Below are 26250 nucleotides of genomic sequence, written 5' to 3' on the forward strand. Positions count from 1 at the left end.
ATTTTTAGAATTTTTTTAAACCCTTTTTTTTCTAAACAAATTATTCTGCAAAATAAGAAGAAGAAAAAGGCAACGAGAATGGGAAGCGAAATTAAATTTATCAAATATATTTTAATTACCAATTAATGTGGTTTATAAGAAGCCAAAGAGGTTATAGAAATTGACACAATATTAATTTATTTTATTTTTTTATTTTTATTTTTTTTTGTGTTTGTCAAAACTGATGAAGATGATTAGGAGACCCAACTTTAATAAAAATTCACCGCTAACTATTAGAGAAGGTTAAAATATTAAAATTAGCTATGCTACAGAAGAGTTTTTGGTTCAATGATATTGTCATCACTGTAAAAAAAACTTAAAATTGTGGGACCTGCATTATTTGGGTTCAAAAAATATTGATCTGACCTTTAATAGAACATATGCTTATCGTATTTTGTTAATTTAAAAAAAATAATATGCTAAAGAAACTAGTGATTTATTTATTTATTTATTTTTAGATGTGTAAGATTAAATTACTTGTTTGATACGATCATTCACCATCTTGTAAACAAACATGTTTATGAGCTCTTTCACAATCCCTGATTGATCTTAAAAAATAATAACAATTAAATAATAAATCATCAGTCAGGTCTAAAACAATAAACTTTGCATTGTTCAAAGCCTGTTTGTCTGTTCTCCTCTATTCTTTTGCTACCAAAATTTCAATTATAACACTTGCATGATTTAACTACACCAAAACCCAATGGAACCAACAGAAAACTATATATATATATATATATATATCTCACCAGCTAAGCTTTGATGCATTCAGAGTTGAATTAATAATCACCAGAAATGGCTGCAATTCCGAAAGGTCAATCCTTTCCTTCCCAGTGGAGGAATGCAGTTCATCATGACCATATTGTATTCAAGTAATCATTCAGACTTCAGAAATAGATATGTAAATCTTTAATAACATCCCATGTTATTTTTCTGCAGAAATAATAACAACTTGAATAATCTCTAACTGACATGAATTTTTTTTTTTTCTGCTAATGCTGGAAAACAAAATTACACACCAGTAAAGACTGAATCAGAAATATTTCAAGCAGGCAATGCAAGTTCACTGCCATTCTCTATGACACCGATGCCTGCCGGAGATGAGACAGATGGCTTCTCAGTCTTGCTTTCAATATTCAAGGTGGTTATGTTATCATCCTTCACAGCCAGTATCACCAACACCACCAGCAAAGGATAGCTTATGGTAGTAAGAGACCAATTCACTACCAATTGTGTCACCAATGGCACCTTATGTGTATCAATCTGCCAAGCTACAGCACCACCAGCACTCTGCACACCCTTATAGAATCCACTATACCTGTAAATACTTCAAAAGTTTAAACAAATATTAATCTGAATATATTATCAACATGAAGAGTTATACCTGCTGAGAGTCTCAGAATCATCAGCCAATGCCCCAATGATCCAATAACACAAGCTCTGGAACATAGCATCAAGCAAGCCATACGAGAAGTACAAGATGAAGGGGCCGGCGAAAGCAGAGTCCTTAAAATCGAGTTTTTTTGATAACTCTCCATCATTATACCTCAACTGGTTTGCGAGCCCCCCAGCCCAAATGGCGGTGCTGAGAACAGAGACAACGGCAATACCGACGAAGCCCCGGAGTCTCCTGCTGCTAAAGCTGAAGTCTAGCAGATAGCCAAGGCCAAGAGAGCCAATCATCTGAGCTCCCCAGTAGAAGACATTGTTAAGGCCACTGGTCCTGAGGTTGAAGAGCTTGCCATTGACATTGTTGAACTGGTAGCTGTAGAAGAAGTTGCTGGCCCAGGCTGCAGGCACGATGAGTAGCATTTTCCAGTTGGTGAAGAGCCGGAGAATCTCCAACGCCTCAGTGGCAGCACTGGAGTACTTCACAGTGGCGACACGGTAGCCGTCATCTCGAATGACTTGGTTTGGTGGCAGAATGACAAGTGAGAGAACGGTGCCTAATGCCATGAAGGCCATGAAAGCAATGTAGGTGCCGTCATTAACGGATGTGGCGGAAGTCCTGTGGTAGTTGAGAATGAAGGGGATAAGGCCGCCAATGACACCGCCTAAGTTGAAGATGCTCCAGAAGATGGAGATGAATGTGCCTTTCCGGTGAGGAGGGGGATAGGAGGTCATGATAGCTCCTTGGCCGGACCAGAGTAAGCCGGCGCCGATGCCAAGGATAGCACCAGAGATTATGACGAAGAGCTGATGCTGGTGGTGGTTGTAGTAGAGGAAGGAGCCGGCGTAGAGGACGAAGGTGGAGCAGCCGGAGAGGAGAGTGAGGCGGGGACCAAGGAGGTTGTAGAAGCCGCCACCGAGGACGCCGAAGATGGCAAAAGTGGTGTAGAGCGCAGTGTTGGCATTGTTGGCTGCTGTGTGATCGAGCTGGCCTCCGCCGCCCATGCCGGAGAGGGCGTTGAACATGCCCGGACAGCAGAAGCAGACAACACCTATGAGAGAGACTTGGATAAGAGGGGAGTTGAGGCGGAGGCCCGGGGAGGGAGGAGGTGTTTGGTCTTGGTTCTCTTGTTCCGGCACCACCGCCATTGCTCCGCCGCCACCGGAACCCCACCCCATTGCTCCTTTTCTCCTTCTCTTTGTCTGTTGGTTTGGATGATGTTTGGTAGTGTTAGTTTAAATAGGGGGATGGCGGGAGAGGAGGAACGGCAAACTTGGAGGGAAAGAGTTTTTTAAATGTTTGTAATGTGTTGTATTAGAGGTTTTTTTTTTTTTAATTAAAATTAAGGCAAAGGGCAAATGGGGTGTGCCTGTTGCTCCAAGGCAAGTTGGTGGGGTGTCAGTATTGGATTTGTATGCTTGGATAGACTTGTTCGTGGCTCATGATCTTAAAACATGTTGCTCGGTCTTTCTGTAGACTTTGATATTAGATGTGGAAAAAATAAGTTCGTCTCCTCATCGCCTGCCAAATGGAAGCAATGTTTCATGGAAATATAGAGCTTAGTTAATTAGTATATATATGTATTCCAACTTATGCCACTTCTCTTTCTTCACATCATCAAGTCGTATTTTATCCCATAAGCTTTGACAGTTATTAAAGACGTTCATTATTATTTTTCTTAGCCATCCAAAAACCCACATTGCCACCCATAATATATTCCACTGTATTCTTGCTTTCAATACCAAAGAATGAAGTTGTCCCGGTAGCGATCAAATTTTGATATGAAAATAATTTTTTTTTAAACTATTCACTGTCTAAATGGAAATTTGCTAGCACAAATTACAAACTAACTTGACTGGCCAAAAGGACAGGATCCTAACCGCCCGACAAATTGATTTGAAACTCGCACTGAGACATGCAGCAACAAACCCTTGAAAAAATTACCTAGTTAAGTTAAAAGGCCAGTAATCAAACACAGTCCGAGCAATCATAATATTACATAGCACCTAGAAATGTTACAGGTCATACATTTTGGAATCCAAGCGCAGTCCCATAACCGTAGAATTCGTAAGCAATGCTTCTTTGAGCTCTTGGAAAGTATAAACTTTATGTAGCACAGAAATAGGACAACTTCCGATCATGTTATATCTACAGTTGCAATTAAGCAGTAACAACACAAATTGAAACAGACTCATAATAATTTACAGAGATCATGATAGCGAATATATCCCCTGCTGAAGAAACTAATTGCTCTGCAAGTAATAGAAAAACGCTGACAGCACTTATAGTGCTCCACTTCTTTGAGAACATTTGACCAGAAAAGGTTTCAATCAACACACTTCGCACCAGAAAGGTAGACTTGGGATTGGATGACATTGGCCCCGATCATAAAACCTGGCATTACCATAAGACCAACCTTTGGCTTCTGATCTCCCTCACCAAGAACTATGTTCTTCACCACACTCTCCATGTAAACCTCTGAGAATTCAGCTCCATTCTTCACCTGGAAAACCTTTACTGTTGGATCAAAAGAATATGCTAGCCTGTGCAACATCCAGATAGATTTGGCCAGCTTCAGAAATGCCTGGTAGAAAGGTGTCCTTGGATGGCCACCGCTCAAAACATAGTTTCTCTGATCCAGATTCCCAAAGAATGAGTTCTCCATCTTTGAGTGCACAATCAAGAGGTACTTGCTCCGGCAAAATTTCCCAAAAACTGAATCTGGATTTTGACTGAGAATATCCAGTGGATCCATGGCTCTTACAGCCAGAAACTGATGAAAGAAACCCTCATTGGACACAGTGAGATCACCAGCCTCAACAGAGAAACTCTCTTCATGGAATCCACTAAAGATCCTCTGGCAAATGTGTGATTCAAATGCATACTTCTTGTGAGCCCTCTTTGCATAAATAACTGCAGGTTCAATTGAGTTGGCTGCTGCATCAAGGTCCCACCCAGCAGCTTTCATCATGTTTATCAAAGGTTTAGAGAAATCATGTATGGATTTATATGCTGCATCCACAGCAGAGCAGAAGAGGTTTGGTGTTAGTTCAATGGAGAAGAAATTATTTTCCTCTTCAGAGTCTTCTTGATCCTTGTTCAGCAAACCCCTCTGCTTGAGTTTCTTTTCAAGCTTTAACTTCCTCTGGCTCGACTCTTGGATCTGTTGCTGTAACTCGACAATCTCAGAGTCTTTAGTCTGAATTTGGGTCTGAAATTTTTTTACCATGACCTCGTAGGTTTTCAACAAATTCTGTTGTTCCTGAATTTCTGTAGCTAGACGGGAGTCCTGAGGCGATGAAGATGCTGGTTTGGGATTGCTCTCCCTGTATGAATGCTTTAGTTCAGAGAGCTTCATAAGCTCCTGGATAACAAGTTTATCAGCAGCCTGAATCTTTTCTGGATCATATGGAGTATGAGCATCCTGAAGCTGGATGTAAGCTGTTTTCAAGGAGGAAATATTGTTGAAAATTTGCAATATTAGTGCTTCAATAGAGTCCTTTTTCTGATTCATGCTCATGCTTTCTTCTACAGGTTGAGGATATACTTTCTGATTGTTGTTATCATGGTTTTGTGTTTCTTTTGGTCCTGTGCGGATCATAGCTGTTGTGGCTTTCTCCTCACAGAAGACCAACCGAATTTCCTGTAAAATCCTCCAGGTTATGGTCTGATCTCAGGTAAACTAAAACAGCATCAGACTAACAATAAGAAACAATTCAGAAAAACAAGAATAACAGAAGTAAAATATGAACTGCTAAAGAAACCATTACCACAAGCCACATGTGCTATGAGGCTGCACCATAGATTATATTTCATGTATATAGATCGAAGATACATCTATATTTGCTTTGCCCTTGATTATTTATTACTTAACCCAAATTTTCTAGAAATTCCTTGGGTGCTTGATATCAAACATTATCGAATCTCAATGTTATAGAAAGAGACTTATGTGAGAAAGTTTATATGTGGCAAAGGCACAAGGAAGAGGTGTAGAAGATCTAAGTTGTTATGGATGGTTGGTACAGTGAAGAAGTGTTCAACAAGTGCTTGTGCAATCATAACCTGACATCTTTTAAGCAAAAAATTAAGATATTTGAAAAATGTTAAGGTGGCACCATACTAACCCTTTTTACCACCAGCAAAAAGTAGATATTGGCACTATCATGTATTCCAATGCATGTAAGCTAGGCTAGACAAATCCTTTAGAAGACCCTTCCGCTTGAATCACAAGTCTTCCTACACTCCACATATCCCTATACAATACTATCTTCTCTTTTCCATCATCAATTATCATATAATCCTCCATCACCCACATCTGAAACTCTTCAACCATTGTTGTTGATTGAGGGGGGCTCACTAACTTAACTTTTCCCTCCATACTTATGCAGCATATAGAGGGCTAAACTATCTTTAACATCTCTCCATCACCTTCATCACCAATCAAAACAACTACTAATTCGACATTAATACCATTATTTGGAAAAGATAAATTTACAAACTTATGTTACTCAAGAAGAAACGAGACAGAATTAAAGAGAAACTAAAATGTATTCAAATAAAACTTTGGTTCATGATGTGTAAGTCAATAATAAAAGCTAATTTTAATAGCCAGTATAGAAAATCAAGAGAAAAAACCACAGCATGGTATTCATCAGAGCCACGAAAACATACAATAGAACTAATTAGCATTGCAAAACTTTAGGACAGTAATGAAATCTTGCATGAAAAATGGGAATGGTAAATGATAATAAAGAGTTGCAAAAGGAGATTCAGGATGTAATTCCCTTTTACATATGGGTTCCAAAAGTACATTTTTTCCAACAAAATATATATAAATTCAAATGGGGAAGGTGAGGAACCCATACTTAGGAAAAGAAATGATCGAAGCCATCAAACTTACAACAACATTAGAAAAGTATTGCCATTTGAAATTCATATAGAGATGTACATAGCAGAATAGCAACTAGTGATAAGAATTACAGGGATCAACAATATGAAGATCTACAACAAGCAATCCGATCATTCTCAGTAATGATCAGGAACTCATGATCCAACTTATTCTGGTCCCCTCAGACACAAAAATTGCTATACCTGAAAGAACTAGCAACAAATATCATGAAAAAAGGCCACACAAAAATAGGGAGAATATAGAGAATCATTCCAGTAAAACAAAACCTTTATAAAAACTTTTTAAGATCGAAATGGTCCCAAGTCACAAAACCTTAATAATTTCAACCAGGTAAATTCGTACATTTTTCAGGTTAAAAAAATAATCATCAGCATCCGCAAATATGATCCATCAATGACAAGCCTACGGTTGGAAAACACATCAAAGATGGAAACTTCACAACAAGAAATAAGCAGACAAACGATTAAGCTTTTGCTCAGAAATCTAATGAGAACGTACCCAACAACGAAGACGGGTAAAATCCCTCGGCTTTAGATTCGATCAAACCCTTCCATTCATGACCTTCTTCGAACCCAGCGATCGCTGGTCACCGACGGCGAATCCTCCGATTCGAAGAAGAGAGGGAGAGAGAAAGAGGGATCCAAGAGCTAGCGGGTTTCTAGGGTTAGGGCTTGGGAACCATCAAAAGAGAGACCTTGGGTTTTAGGGCTGGAGCACATCGAGAAGTTATTCGAAGAGGAGGGTTGGGATGCCCGGCTTTCGATCCTGACCGTAGGATGAAGAATGGACGGTATATGTTCATTGATCTGTGGGGCCCACCCTCATTTGGCAATACTTCGGATTCCACTAGCAAGGAACCTTTTTGTCGCCGCGTTGCCCTTTCTTTTCTTTTTTTTTCATGTTAAAAAAAAAATTAAATGAGTCAATTAGATATTTAAATAATCTATGCGCTTTAACATTAACTGGTTACTAATTATAATTAGGAAAATCCCATTAAAAAAAAAATTTAAAAACATGCGTTTTCTAATGTTTATCGTGATATTTTTTAAATAATAATATATTATTGGAGTAAGTGTGTACTTGTGCACATTTGAGTGGAATTTAAATTTTTATGAATTAACTCAATGAATAATTGAACTTTGGAACTTGACAGTCCAACTTTTTGTGGGGCATTTTGTGGATGGTGAGAGAGTATCAATTTATTTATTTATTTATTTATTAGTAAAATTAGGTGGAGGGTGGGTAAAGAGAGCAAGGTTGTTTGATTTTTATAATGACAGTAGTTGGGGAATTAGATGATACATCTTCTACCACAACCTTATTCGTACAAAATAATTAGAATTTTGGGCTTTTTAAACTGAAATAATTATTATTATTAGATTTAGGAGAAAACTCATTATTTTTTTTTTCAAAATAATGATATATTTACATGAAAAAAATAAGAATGAATTGTATGTTAATTATCAAAGCCATTTAGTTCAAGTGGTTAGAGGCACTAACATAATTTTTTTGTGTGACATGTAAAGTAACGAGAGTTTAAATATTTGTTGAAAAAATTAACTTACAGATAATATTGCATCTTTTTAAAATATTAACTCATGCACGATAGAAATATTAATAGATGATTGCCATCTTTGTAAAAACAATGTTAATTGGCATCATGCATTCACATTATTTTCCATCCCTTTTAATCAGTATCCTCAATAGCAATTATAGTTTATATGGCACTACAATGTTGGACACTCGTCACAACCTGCCTTTTTACTTGTACTTCGTTACGCTCCCTCTTTTAACCATGGTTGAGAACTGCCCCAACTCCACCTTCAACTTCATTTGCTCTTTTGTTGGAGCCTCTGCTCCTTCCTCCAAATTCTAGACTTCTCCTTTATTAGTATCCATGTCATTTGAGCCTATTATTTAAATATATAATTATTCATTATTTTAAAATACAATATATTTAAATTTTTATTATAAATAAATTTTAAAATATAAATAGTGATGACCAAATAAAGGTTTGATTAACATAATTTAAAGAAAACCTCTATTTTGGTTAAAAACAAATTATAAGTTCGTTTCAAATATGAATAAATGAAGTCGTGATGAGAATATTATTATTAAAACTTGAATTTGCATATTATTAAAGTCATCCTTTGGTATTATTGTCAATTTCATATGTTGGAATATATATATATATATATATATATATATATATATATGTTTGCCAATATATTTTTGTTTAAAAAAATCATGGCAACAAACCTTAGATTTCCAAAAAACAGAAAAACAATATTATGGTATTTTCAAGTTTTTTTAAAAATTTTTACAACACTAAACACTTGGATGAATAGCGATCTTTAATGAGTTATAACATTTGATTCCCGAGAGAGAGACATATCATATTATCATGTTATTTATTTATTTATTTATTATTATTTTCACAAGTAAACTCTATATCTCCCTTCTCTTTTTTCAATATATATATATATATCCCTTCTCTTCTTCACTTTGTAAATCACACAGCTCATCTTCCTCTCTTCGTTAGATCCATCTCCTAAATCACTAATGCAGATTAAAATTTTAGGGATTTTTTCCCCATAATTTTTTTCATCCATTCAGAGTTCTTAAAATCTTTGATTCACTCTAGATGGCATTCAAGCTTTTAATTGAAAAGATAATCTCTTCATTAATAAAGTTTTGATATTGGATTAATTTCTCAAAATAAATATATTAATTAATTCAATAAAAAAAAGTGTCTAACATTTTAAAGTAATAAAGCTAACAACTTGACATTCTAAACACATTTATACTTACTCTTAAACTTATCCCCTAAATATCTTCTTTACCAAAGTGATTTCTGTGAGTACATTTGGCCATATGGTATTGGTTGATTGTTGTTATGTTATCTCTTTGATCATTAAAGACTCTCTTTTTTGGTATATGTTTAAAGTTATTTTGTCTTTGCTGGTACACAATAATATCTAAACCTTCAGAAAACCCGTGAGTGAGCATATCTTAATGAATTTTGTTTTGTTGATCTTGCCCCTCTAACCCTAGAGAAGGCCAGTCAAGGAGGATGAGGCGGCGGCGTGGGCGGTCGAGGAGGCGGAGGCATCGTTTGCAGATGAGGGAGGCGGCAAAAAACACGAAGTCCGGGAGGCCGGAGAGAAGGCGGAGGAGGAGCTCATCAGAGAGGTCGGGCCCTAGCATTAGGGTTTGCTTCTTTTGCATGCCGAGAACCTCATGCTTGACTGGGTGCTTGAGAGGAACGTCGGCAAACCACAGCTTCGGCCAGCTACGGGAGCTCGAAGAAAAGGCGGAGGAGGAGCTCATCAGAAAGAGGGGCAGTGAGGCCGGGCCCTAGCATTAGGGTTTACTGCTTCTGCATATCGAGAACCTCATGCTTGACCAGGGGCTTGAGAGGAGCGTCATCTCAGAATCAGCTGACTTTCACTTTGCTAGCTTATTGCACCAATTTTATTCTCATTTTTCTTCTCCATTTGACGGGAAATTTATTTCTTTTCTATTGTAAGGTTGCAGATGTTTCCCGAGCTGTAAGACCAAATGCAGATGCCTTGATGTTACCTGGTAAGTCTGCTCCGTGCCACGATCGGGCAAGGATATTGCCAGTTGGGGTGGGAAAAGAGTATTTGAATTTTCTTCATGGCTCCAAAGTTCCATGCGTCCCCTGCTCATACGCAAAGATGGAAAAAGCTTTATGTTACAAATTAGGGTTTAAAATTTGGTGAAATTTTGATTTGCTTTTTTGATTTGGGTGTGAAATTAGAGTGCGATTTTAAGTTTTTTTAATTAGGTATTTTAATCATTGACGGATCTTGGCCGAGATGCTTCTCTTTGGTTCGGTTCGTTCTTTGTTTTTTTCATCATTTTTTATTTTTAATACATTTTTATTTTTTGTTGTTGTTTTCTCTTTCTTTTGCGGCCGCTTTCCAAGTTTCCATTTGTTTGATCGTGGTTCTTGAATTTTCCTATTTTACCTTTTAATATTAGATCTGGGTAATTGCTCAATAATTTTATCTTCGTTTGTTTTTTCCCTTTAATTTTTTTCCTTATTTTACTGCATATATATATATATCATATAATTGGGGGGTTTTTAATTTGTTTACATGCTTTGTTTGCTTCCCATCTGTTTTAGCTTATGATTTCTTCTGATATATAAGTATCAAGTTGATATATGAATTGGATAGGATGTATAAGTATCAAGGTGATATATGAATTGGATAGGATATACACATTAACATTTTGAAAATTTAAATCTTTGTCTGATAAGTATGAATTGATATGAATTGATAGAATTTGTACTTTCCTCGTATGAAATCATATATTTGAAAATCCAAATCTTTGTTTAGATTTGGATTGGCTTCTGAATACATATATAAGTTTAATGGCATGAATTGAATAGAATTGACACGTTGGTAGCTCAGTGCATTTTAGATAGGAATGACCATTTATCTTTACAAGCCCAATAATTTTTTATCTATAGTATTCAATTGGTAGTAAATGCAAATCCTAATGTTAATTAATCTTACATGGTCCCACCATTAGATGGAATCAACACAATTCCTTGACATGTGTATATTTAGTTGCAAGTGTGATCTTATCCTGACATTACATTAAAATTGCTTTGATTTCTCAAGTACATGTACATTAATTAGATTAGATCAAATAAATCTCAACTGCCATCCATTGCTTATAAAACCATCTCAATGCATTGTAACAAAGTTACCTTCCCCTTTTGGCACACACATGGCTGAGGCTATTCAAGATTAGGTAAATCTTTTAATTATGATTTTTTTTATTTGTTAATTTTAATAACTGACATCCTTCATGTTTATTTTATTATACTTTTTAATTTTATAATAATTTAAAAACCCATTTGATTTTTTTCCATTGTTTGTTTAATACAACGTGGTGATGGTTACTTATTATTATTGTTATTATTATTATTATCTCATTATTATTATTGTGAATATTATATGTTTCCAAAAATATTTTCCTTACTAAAATTTGATGACAACCACTTAATGGGTCACATTAACATATGTATTTAATGTTCTTATATTTGGAAATTATTGAATTTAATTTCTATTCTAATTAAATTAAGAGAAACTTATATATATATATATATATATTGGACATGTATCTTATTTCAATTTTTACAACAAAGAAGAAAAAAATCAAGTAGAAGGCTTAATACTCAAAATTGTTTTTCCTTTCAAAGTATTGAAATGAAATCATTTTCATTATTCAATAAACAATATAATATATTACAGAAATATATTTCTCCACTTTTCAGATTTTGCGAACATACTTCTCATACTGAAAACGATTTACAAAAAAAAAATGACATTAATAATTTTTTTAAAAAATTTATACTATCTTTTCAATCTTCTTTTTAGATATAGTTAACACGCAGCGTTAGTGCGGGTACATAAATCAAGTAGTCTTTAATTCATCCTTTAACTATAATTTTAATATTTAATAATTTGAATTTTGAATATATATTTTTTTTTCAGTTTTGAAAACTTCATGATAATTTTGTGTTAATTATACATGTTTTTGTATTTTTAATTTTATAAAACACACAATAATTTATGTATCTAAATAGGTTTTTTTAATTGAAAACAAATAATAATAATAATAATAATAATAATAATATTATAATAATAATAATAATGAAAAAAAAAACAGAATGTCAAAAACGATGCCACGGGCAATGAAAACGAAAACTGTTAATTTCACGTCAGCTGATACATTAAGGACCTAATTGCAATTAAAATTCACTGAAGGGGTTTAACGCAAACATGGCTTTACCTTATCCCCTTCTTCCCCGAGAGAAGGCGCGAAAGGGACTGGAGTTCATCGGAGCTCGAGAGCCCGCTGGTCGTCCGCTGGTCGTTCCTGGTGAGATCCCGATCCTTCTCGTTTTCATACAATTGGGTTTGGAACCTCCTCAGCATGGGTTGAATTCGATTGCTTTCGAGGTCCATGAATCATCCATTTGTCTTCTCCACTCGTAGGGTTTTAGGAATCTTTCGATTTGATCTCAGGATTTAATGAGAAATTGCTGAATTTCTGTAGATGTATGTGTTCCAAATCATTATTGGGATTATGGAGATCAGTTTTTCAATTTGCATAATTTTTATTGGCCTCATCATCAAGTAATTCCTTTTGCGTTTGGTGGGGAATTGGGAGCAATGTGAATGTTCGTGTCTTTGCAAATCCAGTATTAGGTTTAGGGTTTTATGGAAATACCTTGGGTTGCATCGGTTTGGTTCGAATTTTTGAGTATTTTCTTTAACTATATGAATGGCTTCTTGACAGTGCACGAGATGGGGATATTGGGCCATGCACTGGCTGCTTTTTTGAGTAGGTTCTATATGGCAATCGAAGTTGCATCCAGAAGTAGAGAGCATGTTGGCCTGCATAAATGCATCCTTTATTTGTTTGCCTTCTCAATGTCTTGTTCAAAGTATGATTTTTCCTCTTTTTTTCTGGCGGGTTTTGACATCCATTGAGCATTCTTAGGTACTTCTGTCTACTTTGTTTCTGCCAACCCAGAATCATCCTTTAATCCACTCTCAAAGGATGTCAAATAAAGAATTTATTAATGGTTTATATTGGTATTTGTTTCTTATTTGAAGAATAAGACATCCTTAAAGCTATACAGCTTGTATTTTACTTGTGTTATTATGAATGTCTTCTGCATGAGAGAATCAGTATCAGGATTTTAGGCGAAGCGTGAATTGCAAGATTAACCAAACTATAGTACAAGCTTGAAATGGAATTATTAGAGTTGGTAGAGCAAATCAAGCCATTTGGGCGGTAATTTAGTAACTAGGCACTTCTAATAATTATTAAGAAAATTGAGTGAGAAGGTAGCTTGTAACTTATGGATTGAAAATAGTTGTTTCATTACTTTTGCTGGCATTGCTTTTATAGCATGCTAAGTTGTAATTAATTAGTTTTTGTTTGTCACAGGTTTTCGGTGGCCTTTTTGAAGATGGAGAGTGCTACTAGATTACTTCAAACATAAAGGCAATTCAAACATAGCCAAATGTTATCTTTAAACTGCTATATATTTTCTTGTTTTCCACCTACTTATATTTATTCATCCTTTCTAAATCCTGAAAAGATATGTTTATTGTTAGATATTGAACCATGCATGTGAAATTTAGACAGGAGTTGTGTTTTAGTCATGCAAAAATGGATTTGTTTATTATTAGTATTCCATATTTTATGAAATAAAGCTTTTGCTGAATGAAATATATATTTTGAAAAATATGAATTCGATCCAAAGAAAATGCCACGAAAGACATGTGCAAATCTATTCTTCCAATAGATTCCTGCCTGATTGTCTGAAAATGAAGGTCCTATATCATGTTTTTAATGTTGACTTGAGCTGGTCCAGTTCAGGCAACAAATGCTCCCCTTTTTTCCAACTGCTGATTCACCTGATAGTATTGTCATCAACAGTTTTCAGCGCAACTCCCCTTCTGCTGTCACCAGCAGTGGGCCATAGGTGTTTGTCCACTTGGTCACCTGAGTTCTTCTGACAGATGACATCTATCTCAAGTTGAGACAATCAAAATAACCGCCAGGTAAATGCTTAATAGGAGTAGGAGATTAATAAATATAGGATAAAAGGATCAACAATAACACATCATTTTATCCTTTTGTTAACTGGATGAAATATGATGACCTTTTAACCTAAATTTTCACCTAGATTGAGTGCAAACGCTAATTTTCTGTACATTATGCTTTGGATTTCACTATTTTCTGAGTATTTCTGTCTCCTCAATGAGCATGTATTATTGCCAGTATATGTATCTGTACCCAATTTTACCTTGGTTGATTTTCCATGGGCAGCTGAATTACTGTTGTGAGTGCAAATGTTGGCATCACCATTTTGCAATGAGGTTATCTTCCATTCATCACTAAAATACTCACAGTCAAGATTTCCTTTGGTTGCATACCTGCAAAAGGCAGCTTTTGGTTTTGACCAAAGCTTTTTCCATCACTGCTGCAGTTTGAGAGTATCCAAGCAATTCTATATATCAAGGTTGGCTCTAATATTTGATGTTTCAATTGTTAGACTCCTCTGATAAATTATTTCTGAACATAAAATTTGATTTCACTCTTCTGTTATCTTCTAAGTTTTGTAAAAATGTGAGACATTCAAAATTTTGAATACGCAATCAGCACTAGTAGCTAGTTATATACAGTACAGAATGGTGAGTGTGTATATTATCCAAGGTGTTTGGATATAGATTATACCTTTTTGGTTGGTTTCATGTTTATATGATGCCCACGTATAGATGATGTGAGATCATGTTCTTCAACAGATGATAATGCAATAGAAAGATAAGAAATTATTCAAAAACTCAAAATTAAAGGAAGCAGCGTAGGCTAACAATCATGTAGTAGTTAAGATTCTTACTAAAAACTAAAAAACTAAAATCTGAATTCAAAATCAAATGTTGCATCAAAAAGGGTGAATCTTCCATTTTTTATTTAGTCCAAAACATACTTAAGATGTTAGGAAATTGTTTGAGAGGTCAAATGAAATCATAGAGCCAATGAATTGTTATTTTTTTTATGTCAACTAACCCACAAATTCAATGTGATATCTATATCTGTACACACACACACACACGCACACTCTTACACACACACAGATATATAGGTTTAAAGTTGGTTTGGTTCTGAACAAGATACCAGCACATCAGAATTTTTTTTTGTGCTTGGTGACTATGTTCATCTCTGTGAGTCTGTTGTAACTCTTTTTAATTTAAATTTGTTTCCATTTAATCCCGTTGTCAGCAGAAAGGATGTAGATGATGAGGATGATGGTAGGATTTATAATAGTATGATTGATTACCCATGAACTAGTGTTTTGTGACATGAGTTTTCTTGAATAAAACTTTTGATGCAGTTACCTTTTACATTATATATGTAAGCAAGAACCACGTAATGCATGCATATCAGCTATCTTGAAAATGATCAAGGTACCCTTACTAATGATCCTTCATCCACATTTTCTAATCTTCGTTGTGCGGGGCTGCAGACGCATGAAATGGGTTATTAGAAGCATGGTAGATGGAAGCAGGCCAGACCCTTCAGGAAGCAACACAAACAATGGAACTCGTCTTGTCAGAGCAATCCAGAATTTCCAAATTAAATTGAATTCTAAGCTCCAAGAGCTGAGGAAAGGCCTGCTAATGAAGGTTCTTTTCTTCTTACTAGGTTTTTACTGTGCAACTGCATTTGCAACAGTTATAGGGCAAACAGGTGACTGGGACATTCTCTCTGCTGGCGTTGCCGTCGTTGTGGTCGAGGCCATTGGTGCTCTCATGTACAGAGCTTCTTTCCAAATACTGGACAAAATCAAAAGCCTCATAACATTTTTCAACTATTGGAAGGCCGGGCTTTCCCTGGGGTTGTTCTTAGATGCGTTCAAGTATGAAGTGGATACTTTCTTTGAATCTTCCAGCCCATTTCAAATCCAATTTGATATATTATCCAAATTCTGGTAGATAGTACACATTTTTATTTTATTTAGATGAAAAATGCATTGTATCAGAATGATTGTTGTTTTGTGAAATTTTATCATATGTATTTGTCTCTCTTTCTTGGTTTTTGTTGGCAGACATGCATTTGGCCCACCAGACAACAAGAACTTCCCACTTCCCAGTATAATGTTTGGACAGATGTGCTGTTTGTTTGTGAAATTCCAAGTATAACCTTTAGATGGGTATGCTGTTTGTTAGTTGATGGTTCACGGTGAAATTTTTTTTAATGGACAAACAACTTCCAGGTGAAAATTTGTTAGCATCTTTTTGTTTTAAGATTTTTTTTTTTTACATATATATATATATATATAAACACCCCCTAAAAACCTTCAAATTACACGTCTATTTTCATGAAGTTTCTCTTTTTACAATACCCTTAAGTGGAGTTTTTTATTATTTATTTATTTAACAATGCGAACAAATCACTCAAAACATATATAATTTTTAGTATTGTAGTTCAATCATATATTGGAAGGAAGTCAAATTTTCAATTTCATATATAGGAATCAAGTGTTTTATTTGTTAGATTATTAACGATAATTGTAAATCTTAATTATAATTTTTTTTAGTTTTTATTAAAAATAAATAAATAATATCAAGAGCCCTTAAGTTTAGTGATATTGTTTCACTGAAAAAAGTATTTTGTAGGGATTTTCATTGTCCATGATTCATAACGTGCCACATAAGGTGGCACAAAAAAGAATCTCTAGTGTGGAAGTAGACTTGCAGGTCAATTCTCATATGTACATGGTGAGTGTATTTATCAATTTTCAATGATGCAGGCATGTTTGAGATGTGGTTTATTTATTTTATAAATAATAATTATAATAATAAATAATAATAAATGTATAAATAATAATCATTCATTGTTGAATAGTAAAGGACCCGCTTCAGCCATGTTCTTTATCAAATGCCATAGACTTGAGCAAAGATTCAAGAATAAACATATGCCCAATAAAAATAAAAGTACAAATAGTCATCATTCATAATTGAATAAAAAAAGAACTGCTTCAGCTATGTCCTTTTATCATATGCCAGAGACTTGAGTCAAGATTCAAGATTAATTATATATGCAAGGGAATCTGATAATTGCACACTTAAACCAAGTTTAACTTGAGTGACTAATCGAATAGTCTAATTGTTTATTGATCTAAACTTTTGGGATACTTATCGCATCTCTGATATGCCTCTGTAATTTTTTATGTTCAATTTGATGGTAATGAATTTAAACAGTATTTTTTTTAAAAATACCTGTGGGTGATCAATGTTGTAATAACTAAGTGGTAAAACATTTAATTTTTATATGAGTGAAATAAATTAATTTATCGACATTGTCATATATATATATACCTTTGGATGTGATTAGTATTATCATTGTAAATTAGGTTTTAACAAATATATCTAATAATAGATGGTAGTTGTTTTGAATTAAAATGTCAACAGGTTTTCATTTTAACTAGTTATTATAGAAAAATATTTTTACATTGAAAAAATAATAAAACATTTTAGTTTAAAAAGTTAAATTCAAATAATTTTTTGTGAGAATTGTAGAAATACTTTATTTAATAAAAAAAATGATCAAGGATTCAACTCTTATATGGATGGTCGAAGATTCATCTCACACCATATACTGATTGAGTGGTAAATAAAGTTTTGTGATGGAGACTTGTTCACATTATTAAAAATAAAATAAAATAAAATAAATTGGCTTTCATTCTGCTTAAAAAAACTAATGCAAACACAAAAATAAATACTTACATATATAATAAGTATTTTTGGGATTTTTATTAAAAAAAAAAAATCAATCCATGAGGGCCATAAACTCTTGAACTTAAATAGAGATGATTAATGGAATTAATGGAAGTACTGTGGACTAATTGATTTAATCCGACGGAGCTCCATCATCATCAAAGTTTGATAAATTCTTTGGTCATTACCGTACAACTCCACCGGAATATTTCATGCAATTAACTTTTTTTAGAGTTCCTTGATTCCAACAAAATGCACCCATGTCTGTTTATAAAGAAAAATCAAAAACTAAATATGGCATTGTATTTCAAAGACATGCATGTACACGCCAATAATTCTGAACCATATGATCAACATTTAGTGAGCTGTGATATTTTATTATTTTTACATGATTTGTTGACATTTGATGGACCATGTTCAATGATGTCAGCAGGCAATATAAAAATTAAAACAGATGGGAAGTAAGATGTATGCACTAATAATAATTATTGGTGTGTATATATCTTATTGTGTCATAACATTAATTGGTGTGCATACAAATAAATAATCCAAGCCAACACCGGCCAACTTCGAATCTCAAATATTCACACATTTGCTATTTCTGAGCAAATTATGCTTCCTTTTGTATCATGTTTTTTCTCCATGTTTTTCTTATTATTTGTAAATTATGTCAAAAGTTAATGAAAATTAATAAAATTATTTAATTAATATTTCTTTGGTATTTTTACAAATTAAAATAGTAATTATATCATTATAATTTATCTAGATGTGTAAAAAATATACATAATTTTTTAGTTTTTATGAGTTTTAATAATAATTTTAATATTTATCCAAAGTTTGAATGTGACAATCAATATGAGAAGAAGGGAGTATTTGTAATAAGATGTAAGCAAATAATTGGTCATTCAATTAATTAAACATTTTTCATTAATTAGATTTTGAACTAAAAAACTTAATTATTTTGGCTTTCCAATCCTTTTTTTAAAAAATAAAATAAATTACATATTTTTTTGTGTGCAAGAGAAGAAAAAATTTTAAACTTCAGAGGTAAGCCAAAATCTAATGTTTCCATCACTTTTAAAGTAGAAGAGTTGGTATTTTAAGCCATTCCAAAACCAAAATTGAAGATTTAATTCTTCAACAACTCAAATATTGAGAGTTCTTATTCAAACTAATGTTTTGTTAGACAAACAAGATTCACAACCCATCCTTTAAAAATTGACTTAAAAAATTAATATTTTTATTTATTAAAAGATTAAAAAAATTTAAAAATTTATGTGCCACAGTGAAACACGCGGCTTGATTTGGTTGAGAGAGTGACAATGCTGTCGAGTTTGGTAACTAATAAAAATTTAATAAATATTAATTTAAATAAATATTTTCAAAATTAAAACATTATATATATATATATATATTAAAAAAGGAAAAATTACTCTGCAATCTCTGAAACTTTTTATTCTTTCCATGAGTTCTTCTGACAAAATATTATTCTTTGTAGTCCCTCCTTTTTACAATAAGTCCCATTTCATCTTGTTTTTTTTACCAAATGGTAAAGTTGCTTGAACTTTTTGAACAATTCCACTTAAAAAAAACTAATCACATATGATTTAACTCAAATTTAGAAGTCTGAAAAATTAAAAAGTTGGTGGCACATAATTTCTCAATTTTACATCAAATAAAAACCTTAATCAATAATAGTATTTCACTGACAATATTAACTTACATTATTAAATTTCATCACATTACAAAACAACAATTAAAATAACACAAAGGCGCAATTAGTTATTATATTATATGATTATATCCAAGACCTTTATTCAAACATTAATATCCCTACATACATAGTGCATCTATAAATATCCACACAAACAACTCAATACAACAACAAAAAGGCCAAAGAAAAAGAAAAAAACAGAGAGAAAAAAAAAATGGAATTCCTACTAACAAGAACAGTAACAATAATTCAACTAGCTCTACTCCTCTTAGCTTTGTCTTTCATTCTCCACCGCCGGCTCCGGCGGCGGCCAATCACCACGCCGGCATCCCTTCCACCAGGCCCCCGCCCTCTTCCACTCATCGGCAACTTCCTCAACATCGGTACTCTTCCGCACCAATCCTGCGCCATGCTCGCCCGCAAATACGGGCCCATCATGACCATCCACCTCGGCGCCGTCACTACCGTCGTCATCTCTTCGGCCTCTGCCGCCCAAGAGATGTTTAAACAGCATGATGCCGCCCTCGCCGGACGCTATGTCTACGAAGCCATAAACCTCAAGAACGGTAACGAAGGCTCTGTGATCACGGCTCAACCCGGCCCTCGCTGGCGCTCGCTGCGCCGTCTCCAAAACACCATGTTCTTCACGTCGTCCAGACTTGAAGCCATGCGTGGCGTGCGTGCTGGTTGTGTCGACACACTCATGCGCCGCATCACTGCTGCCAGCGGTGGAGGTACTCAGCCGGTGAATGTCAGCAAGTTGTTGTTCTTGACTATGTTTGATCACATTGGACGTATTGCTCTGTCACGAGACGTGTTGTTGGACTCGGACTGGGACCAGATTGGTGGCGCGTTCTTGTACCATGCAAGCCAGATTATGGAGCTCATGGGGAAGCCAAACTCAGCTGATTATGTGCCATCTTTGAGGAGGTTGGATCCTCAAGGTATAAAAAAAAGGATGGAGTTCCATATTGGAAGTTTGCTTAAATTAGTATCCAGTTTTGTGATGGAGAGGATTGCTGAAGGTGTTAGAGATGATAAGGAGAAGGATTTCTTGGATATGTTGCTGGAATTTGCTCATCAACAAGTGGATGAAGACACTAAGTTGTCTCCTACTGCAATTAACATAAACATTGTGGTATATTTAGTTTTGATGTTACAAATATTATTTTCATATGTATATATATATAAACTAGTTGCTTAATTTATTCAATAATTAAATACTTATTATATTATATGACAGGAAACTCTGATAGCTGGAACGGACTCGAGTGCAGGAACGATGGAGTGGGCAATGGCAGAGCTCATGCACAAACCGAGCACTTTAAAGAAAGTACAAGAAGAACTCAGGCGAAATATACATCCAGGAGAAAAGATTGAAGAGAAACACGTTGTAGAGCTTCCCTACTTGAATGCAGTGATAAAAGAAGCATTGAGAATGCACCCTCCAGTGCCATTCTTGATACCCCACAAGTCCACTAAGGCATGCACAGTGATGGGGTATCACATTCCACAGGATACTCAAATCCTTGTGAACTCATGGGGGATAGGGAGACAGGAGAAGCTGTGGAATGATCCAGATGACTTCCAACCAGAGAGGTTTATCAAAGATGGTGGGATTGATTATAAGGGCAATCACTTTCACTTCATTCCTTTTGGTAGTGGCCGACGAATTTGCCCTGGGATTCCTTTGGTGCAGAGGATGTTGCCATTGGTGTTGGGAACTATGTTATATAAATTTGACTGGGTTTTGCCTAATAATGGCATTAAAGCAGAGGACATGGATATGAGAGAGAGGCTTGGTACTACCCTACGTAAAGCTGTGCAGCTGAGCGCCATTCCGGTGCCTTACAAGGCTGAAGAAGCGATTGGTGTTGCCGGGGATCAATGAATTGATAGTTCATCATCGATCACAAATTAACCTTCTCTTGTTACTTCTTTAATTGGTTACTTAATTTGTCCAGTACCATATTATTATGCATGGATGTGCGCATGTCATCCTTGTATTAGATAATCTATGGGAGCAAAACATTATATTCAACGAGGATTACAATTTGAATAAATATTAAATGTCTTGATTTATATAGAATTTTTCCATCATGAAATAAGCTTCATTTTAAATTTTAAAATAGATTAATATATTCAAAATAACATTAACTCGTGATTTTAATAATAATAATAAAAGATTAATCTAAAATAGTTTGAGTAAATATATACAATATATCCAAATCATTCTTATTCAGAATTTGATGAAATAAAATTTAATTAAATAACATCTTATTCGTCAAATGGAATAAAATTAAGCCACTTTTGTCTCTTAGCGTTAATGGTAGTAATGGAGAGAACTGTGTTGTTGCTTTTTGTTGTTGTTGTTGATGCCTTGTGTTTAGTTTTTTTCTTGTTTTTTTGTAAGTGCATGTTTATGTTCAGTGTTGTAATGTGGCTTTATGTTGTTTTTTTTTTAATAAATAAACCACTTTTAATTAGAGATACAACTGAAAAATCTAATAGATGTGAATAAATAAAAAATAAAAAAAATAACGACAATACAGAAATAGAGAAGAGACATATATCCTCGGATAAGACTATGTTACCTTGTGTTGAGATGTTTATGAATTATATTTTAAGCTCCAATTTCCTTTTGATTTTAAGACAGCTCAAGTTGATATATACCCCATTGAAAACAAGCTATGCTTAACTTACTCTTGGTTTAATATGCTTACCCAAGCCATATATATGATGCCAATTAATTAATAATTAATTAGTTTTTTATTATAAAATTATTTAATTTTTTGTGTGTGATATTACTTTATCACATAAAATAAAAATGTTTCTTCCTCTGAGACTTGTGATTGGTGAATTTATACCAGATACCATAGTAATAAATATACAATTTATATACCATGTAGGTGTGTATTATCACCATGAGGCGAATTTGTTGCATAAAATAAAATGTTTCATTTTCTAAGCTACATCAATACAAATAGAAGTATCGAAATCCAATTTAGTAACACATGAAGGAAAGTTTCATACTGGGAAACCGTGATATATATATATTTTTCTTTAAGAAGCAAATTATTAATCTCCCTTTTTTACTATACTAATACATATTTCATAATTATTTTCAGCATAATAAATTATTATCTATCGTTTGCACATGCCTAATAAAATGATCTATGCATCTTACTTTATTGTCTGGATTAAAAAAATTTTATATAACAAAACGTGTAACTAGTGGACAAACACTTGCTTTTTTTAAAAATAAAAAAATAAAAAGTGGATAAACCACTGATTTATTTAGAAAGGAGAAAACATGACAAAGATGCAAATACTCTCACTAGAAGTGAGGAAGTACAAAGTACAATAAAGATAAAAGCTGATAAATAAAATAAGATAAGAATCTAATCAGGCGGAAGGCACCGTCTGGTGTCTCAAGCCTGGTTAGAAGAGCAGATGGGTAGACTATTCCTGTGGAGCATAGTGGTCTGTCTCGCCAGTAGGATTTGAGGCCCTTGCGCTGAAGAAGTCAAGAGAGCGCTTGATTTTCTGAGATGCTTTGTTAAGAGTTTGCTGGTGTCTGTTTGCAGCTGTTGGAAACCAAGAGTGAAGCGTATTAGCAGTTTTAAAAATAATACTTAACTGAGGCAACGTAGTCAGTTGAAAGATACGAGAGTTTCTTTTGAGCCAAATATGACAAAAGATAGCACGGGAAATAAGGTCCCAGAGGGGTCGAAGTTGAGGAGCAAGGGACGGGATCCAGGAAGTCCACAAAAGAGGAATGGTTTGTGGGAGTGAAATTGAGTATAGGGAATGAACAACGAATACCCAGATTCGTTTTGAGAATTCGCAGTCAATGAAAAGATGTTGAAGATTCTCAGAGGCGTTGTGACATAGAACACAGGTGTCTAAGGAGTTTTGAAAATTGCAACACTTCTTGAATAGGTTGGATAAAGTGAGAATTTTGTCTTCTCTAGCAAGCCAGCAGAAGAGAGTGATTTTGCTAGGGGTACGACTCTTCCAGAATAGGGAGTACAGTGGACTGCGGGTTCCACCATCAATGAGAAATTTATAAAAAGATTTAACTATGAAAGTGCCACATTTTTCAAGGGTCCATGTGTAAATGTCGCTCTGAGCGTGAGAACATTCAGAGATAATTTCTATGAGAGGAGATAACATATCTGGCTTCCAACCCCATCACTCCTCTGCCAGAATCTTTAACTGTTCACGTACCAGTCTCCCAATCACTTATTTAGGGGTTCCCCTCTCTGGTCGTAGACCCCGATGACTTGACTGGGCAAAACTCATTGGCATGGTTCGCTCTAGGCTCACTTCTTGGAAAACAAACTATTTATCTCTTGGTGGCCGTTTAACTCTTGTTAACTCTGTCCTCTCCACCATGCCTGTCTACTAGATGTCGGTTTTCAAGCTCCCAATCTGGGTGATTAAGGAAATTGATAAAATCCGGAGAGACTTCCTTTGGAGAGGCCCTGATCTGGGACCCAAAGGAATCAGATTAATTTCCTGGAATAGGATCACTAGACCACGGAACATGGGCGGTTGGGGTATAATTAATCTTCAAACTTTTAACATCGTTTTAGTAGGAAAGTGGCGGTGGAAATTATCTTGCAAACCAACTAGTGGTTGGGCCAAAATTATTCATGCTAATTACTCTCTTAGAGATATAAACGAAATCTTATTTCACATCCCACCCAGAAATAAATCCTTCTTTTGGGCTGGTGTGACCTCCACTCTCCTTCCCTTCCGTTTTTGTATCTCGAAATTGATAAAAAATGGCTCTAATATCTCTCTTTGGTTTGACCGCTGGTACGCTAAGATCTTACTTAAAGATCGCCGGCCTGATCTCTTCAATGATTGTAAGGATACTTGGATCACCATTAGGCAGTTTCCCAGCTTTTAAACAACACACAGCATATTTTTCAAACACTTGCTCTTTAATTTGGTTTGTTCTTAAACCTAACCAAGCATCACCATGCTCTGTTAAGAAGTGCCCACCAAAAATTATTAATTTTGAACGAGAATATAATAAATTTTCTTTTACAGAATGTAAGCAGAACCAAATACTGCTGTCTAGTAGAGTGGAAAAGTATGCAGGTGTAAGTGGAGTGACCGTAGTGTCATATCTCTCCTTCTGTTAAACATGATAAATTTCTAGAAAGTTCTCATATCTCTCCATATGTCAAACATGATAAATTTTTAAAAAGTTATTAAATCATAATTAATACATAACTATATATTCTTCTGTCAAACGTAATAAATTTTTTAAAAATTATTAAATTATCATAATTAATGCATAATTATATATATTTATTTTTTTTATAATTATTATTATTTTTTTTGCATGAAGCTTGTCGTCTTTGGATATACATATATATTAAAGACACATAATAGTTTTTTATGTATAATTAAAATTTACTATAAAAAACACACAATTTTTTTATTCCAGCACTCTAACAACCCATTTGGATGGCAACAATCATTCTACTTTGGAATTAGAGATGATAACGGATAGGAGTATAGGCAAGGTATGTTAAACTCTTACCCGTACTCGAAACTCTTATTTTATACCCATATTTATAAGGTACTCATTTACCCATTGTTCAAATTACAGAATTAAATTCAAATACTAATAATAATAAAAATAAAATTCATAATTCATTACAATACCATGTTTAAACACATGTCCATAAATTCAAAATTATATAACAAATAATAAAAAATTATATATATATATATGAGGGTGTTGGTACGGGTACGGATTTTACCCATATCCTCTTCAACAGTTAAGGTATCAGTAGGATAGGAGCATAGCCTTATCCGATCCGTACCAACTCAAAAAATAACGGGTAATGTCCTTACCCGTACTCAAAGAGGGTAATATTCTCTTTGACCGGGTATGAAAATAGGTATATCCATCGGCTAGGAAACAAATTGTCATCTCTATTTGGAATGGAATTGATAAATGGGTGTACATTGCTGGATATAATTACCCTTCAACCCGTGGCCATGAGCATCGCTCCCCCTAATTTACTTTTCCCCATATATATATATATATATATATATACATATATATATATATATAATATTAATATTAAAGTAATTAATGTATTATAAATAGGTAATAATGGTATTAAATATATATTTATTTCAAATACAAGCCACAAAATTAAATATAATTTATTTAAATAATTATAATTAATAATGATATATAAAATGTTTATAAATAAAGAAAATTAATTAATTACCTATTAATTAACTACAAAAATTATTATTAAATGAATCATTAAAAAAATATTACTTATTTTAAATAAGTAATTATAATAATATTGAATGATAATTACATAATTTAATATATAATTATAGTGTCTATAGTTAATTTAAATTTTATAATTAACCCATATGTTATATATAAATATTATTTTTAAATTAAAAATATAATAGTAATCTTCACACATATTCTCTTCTAACTTTTAGATTCCTAATAAATTTTTCATCCAAATAAATAAACTTTTCGTTTCTATCCCACTCTCAAAAATTTTCATTCATATTATTCTCATTAAAGTTATCATTCCTATTCGTATCCCCATTTCGCCATCCAAATACTACTTAACTACGTGGTTAAAGGTTGAATGGGATTTTATTAAAAAAAAAAAAATATTAAGACTGTAGATTTAATATTATATTAAAAACTTCATATCTTTAAGAATAGTTTTACTTCATAAAACCATTATGAGGTATAAATACATAAATCTTATCCATTAATTTGGTTTGTTATAATTACAATTCCTCCTCCTTTATTTGCATATATACTCTTCTGTCTGTTCCTTCGCTTTATCTTATA

The 26250-nt window shown here is 33.8% G+C and overlaps 4 protein-coding genes across 6 annotated transcripts; 2 read left to right on the forward strand and 2 right to left on the reverse strand.

The window, feature by feature from the left end:
- Positions 1-1058: 1058 nt before the first annotated feature.
- LOC120259443 (UNC93-like protein 1) lies at positions 1059-2598 on the reverse strand. The gene is made up of 2 exons (XM_039267047.1): positions 1424-2598; positions 1059-1357 (listed from the first exon to the last, which is right to left on the reverse strand). The coding sequence occupies exons 1-2, from the start codon at positions 2575-2577 to the stop codon at positions 1084-1086; spliced, it is 1428 nt and encodes a 475-aa protein (XP_039122981.1). The 5' UTR covers positions 2578-2598; the 3' UTR covers positions 1059-1083.
- Positions 2599-3377: 779 nt separating this feature from the next.
- LOC120258943 (protein GRAVITROPIC IN THE LIGHT 1) lies at positions 3378-7061 on the reverse strand. The gene is made up of 2 exons (XM_039266426.1): positions 6837-7061; positions 3378-5072 (listed from the first exon to the last, which is right to left on the reverse strand). The coding sequence occupies exon 2, from the start codon at positions 5028-5030 to the stop codon at positions 3756-3758; it is 1275 nt and encodes a 424-aa protein (XP_039122360.1). The 5' UTR covers positions 5031-5072; positions 6837-7061; the 3' UTR covers positions 3378-3755.
- Positions 7062-12158: 5097 nt separating this feature from the next.
- On the forward strand, positions 12159-16105 carry LOC120259521 (ycf20-like protein). Of its 3 annotated transcripts, XM_039267137.1 has the most exons (5): positions 12169-12260; positions 12681-12725; positions 13338-13394; positions 14226-14418; positions 15424-16105. In XM_039267137.1, exons 4-5 carry the CDS (start codon positions 14249-14251, stop codon positions 15890-15892), a joined length of 639 nt encoding a protein of 212 aa, XP_039123071.1. In that variant the 5' UTR covers positions 12169-12260; positions 12681-12725; positions 13338-13394; positions 14226-14248; the 3' UTR covers positions 15893-16105. The 3 variants fall into 3 exon arrangements, with proteins under 3 accessions (XP_039123072.1, XP_039123071.1, XP_039123069.1); XM_039267138.1 differs by lacking the exon at positions 12681-12725 and having other exon boundaries at positions 12159-12260; XM_039267135.1 differs by lacking the exons at positions 12169-12260; positions 12681-12725; positions 13338-13394 and adding an exon at positions 13827-13957.
- Positions 16106-19579: 3474 nt separating this feature from the next.
- On the forward strand, positions 19580-21473 carry LOC120258025 (geraniol 8-hydroxylase). Its single transcript, XM_039265364.1, has 2 exons — positions 19580-20529; positions 20635-21473. Exons 1-2 carry the CDS (start codon positions 19606-19608, stop codon positions 21280-21282), a joined length of 1572 nt encoding a protein of 523 aa, XP_039121298.1. The 5' UTR covers positions 19580-19605; the 3' UTR covers positions 21283-21473.
- The last annotated feature ends 4777 nt before the right edge of the window (positions 21474-26250 follow it).

This window comes from Dioscorea cayenensis, chromosome 4 (genome assembly GCF_009730915.1).
Source record: "Dioscorea cayenensis subsp. rotundata cultivar TDr96_F1 chromosome 4, TDr96_F1_v2_PseudoChromosome.rev07_lg8_w22 25.fasta, whole genome shotgun sequence".
Classification (NCBI taxonomy): domain Eukaryota; kingdom Viridiplantae; phylum Streptophyta; class Magnoliopsida; order Dioscoreales; family Dioscoreaceae; genus Dioscorea; species Dioscorea cayenensis.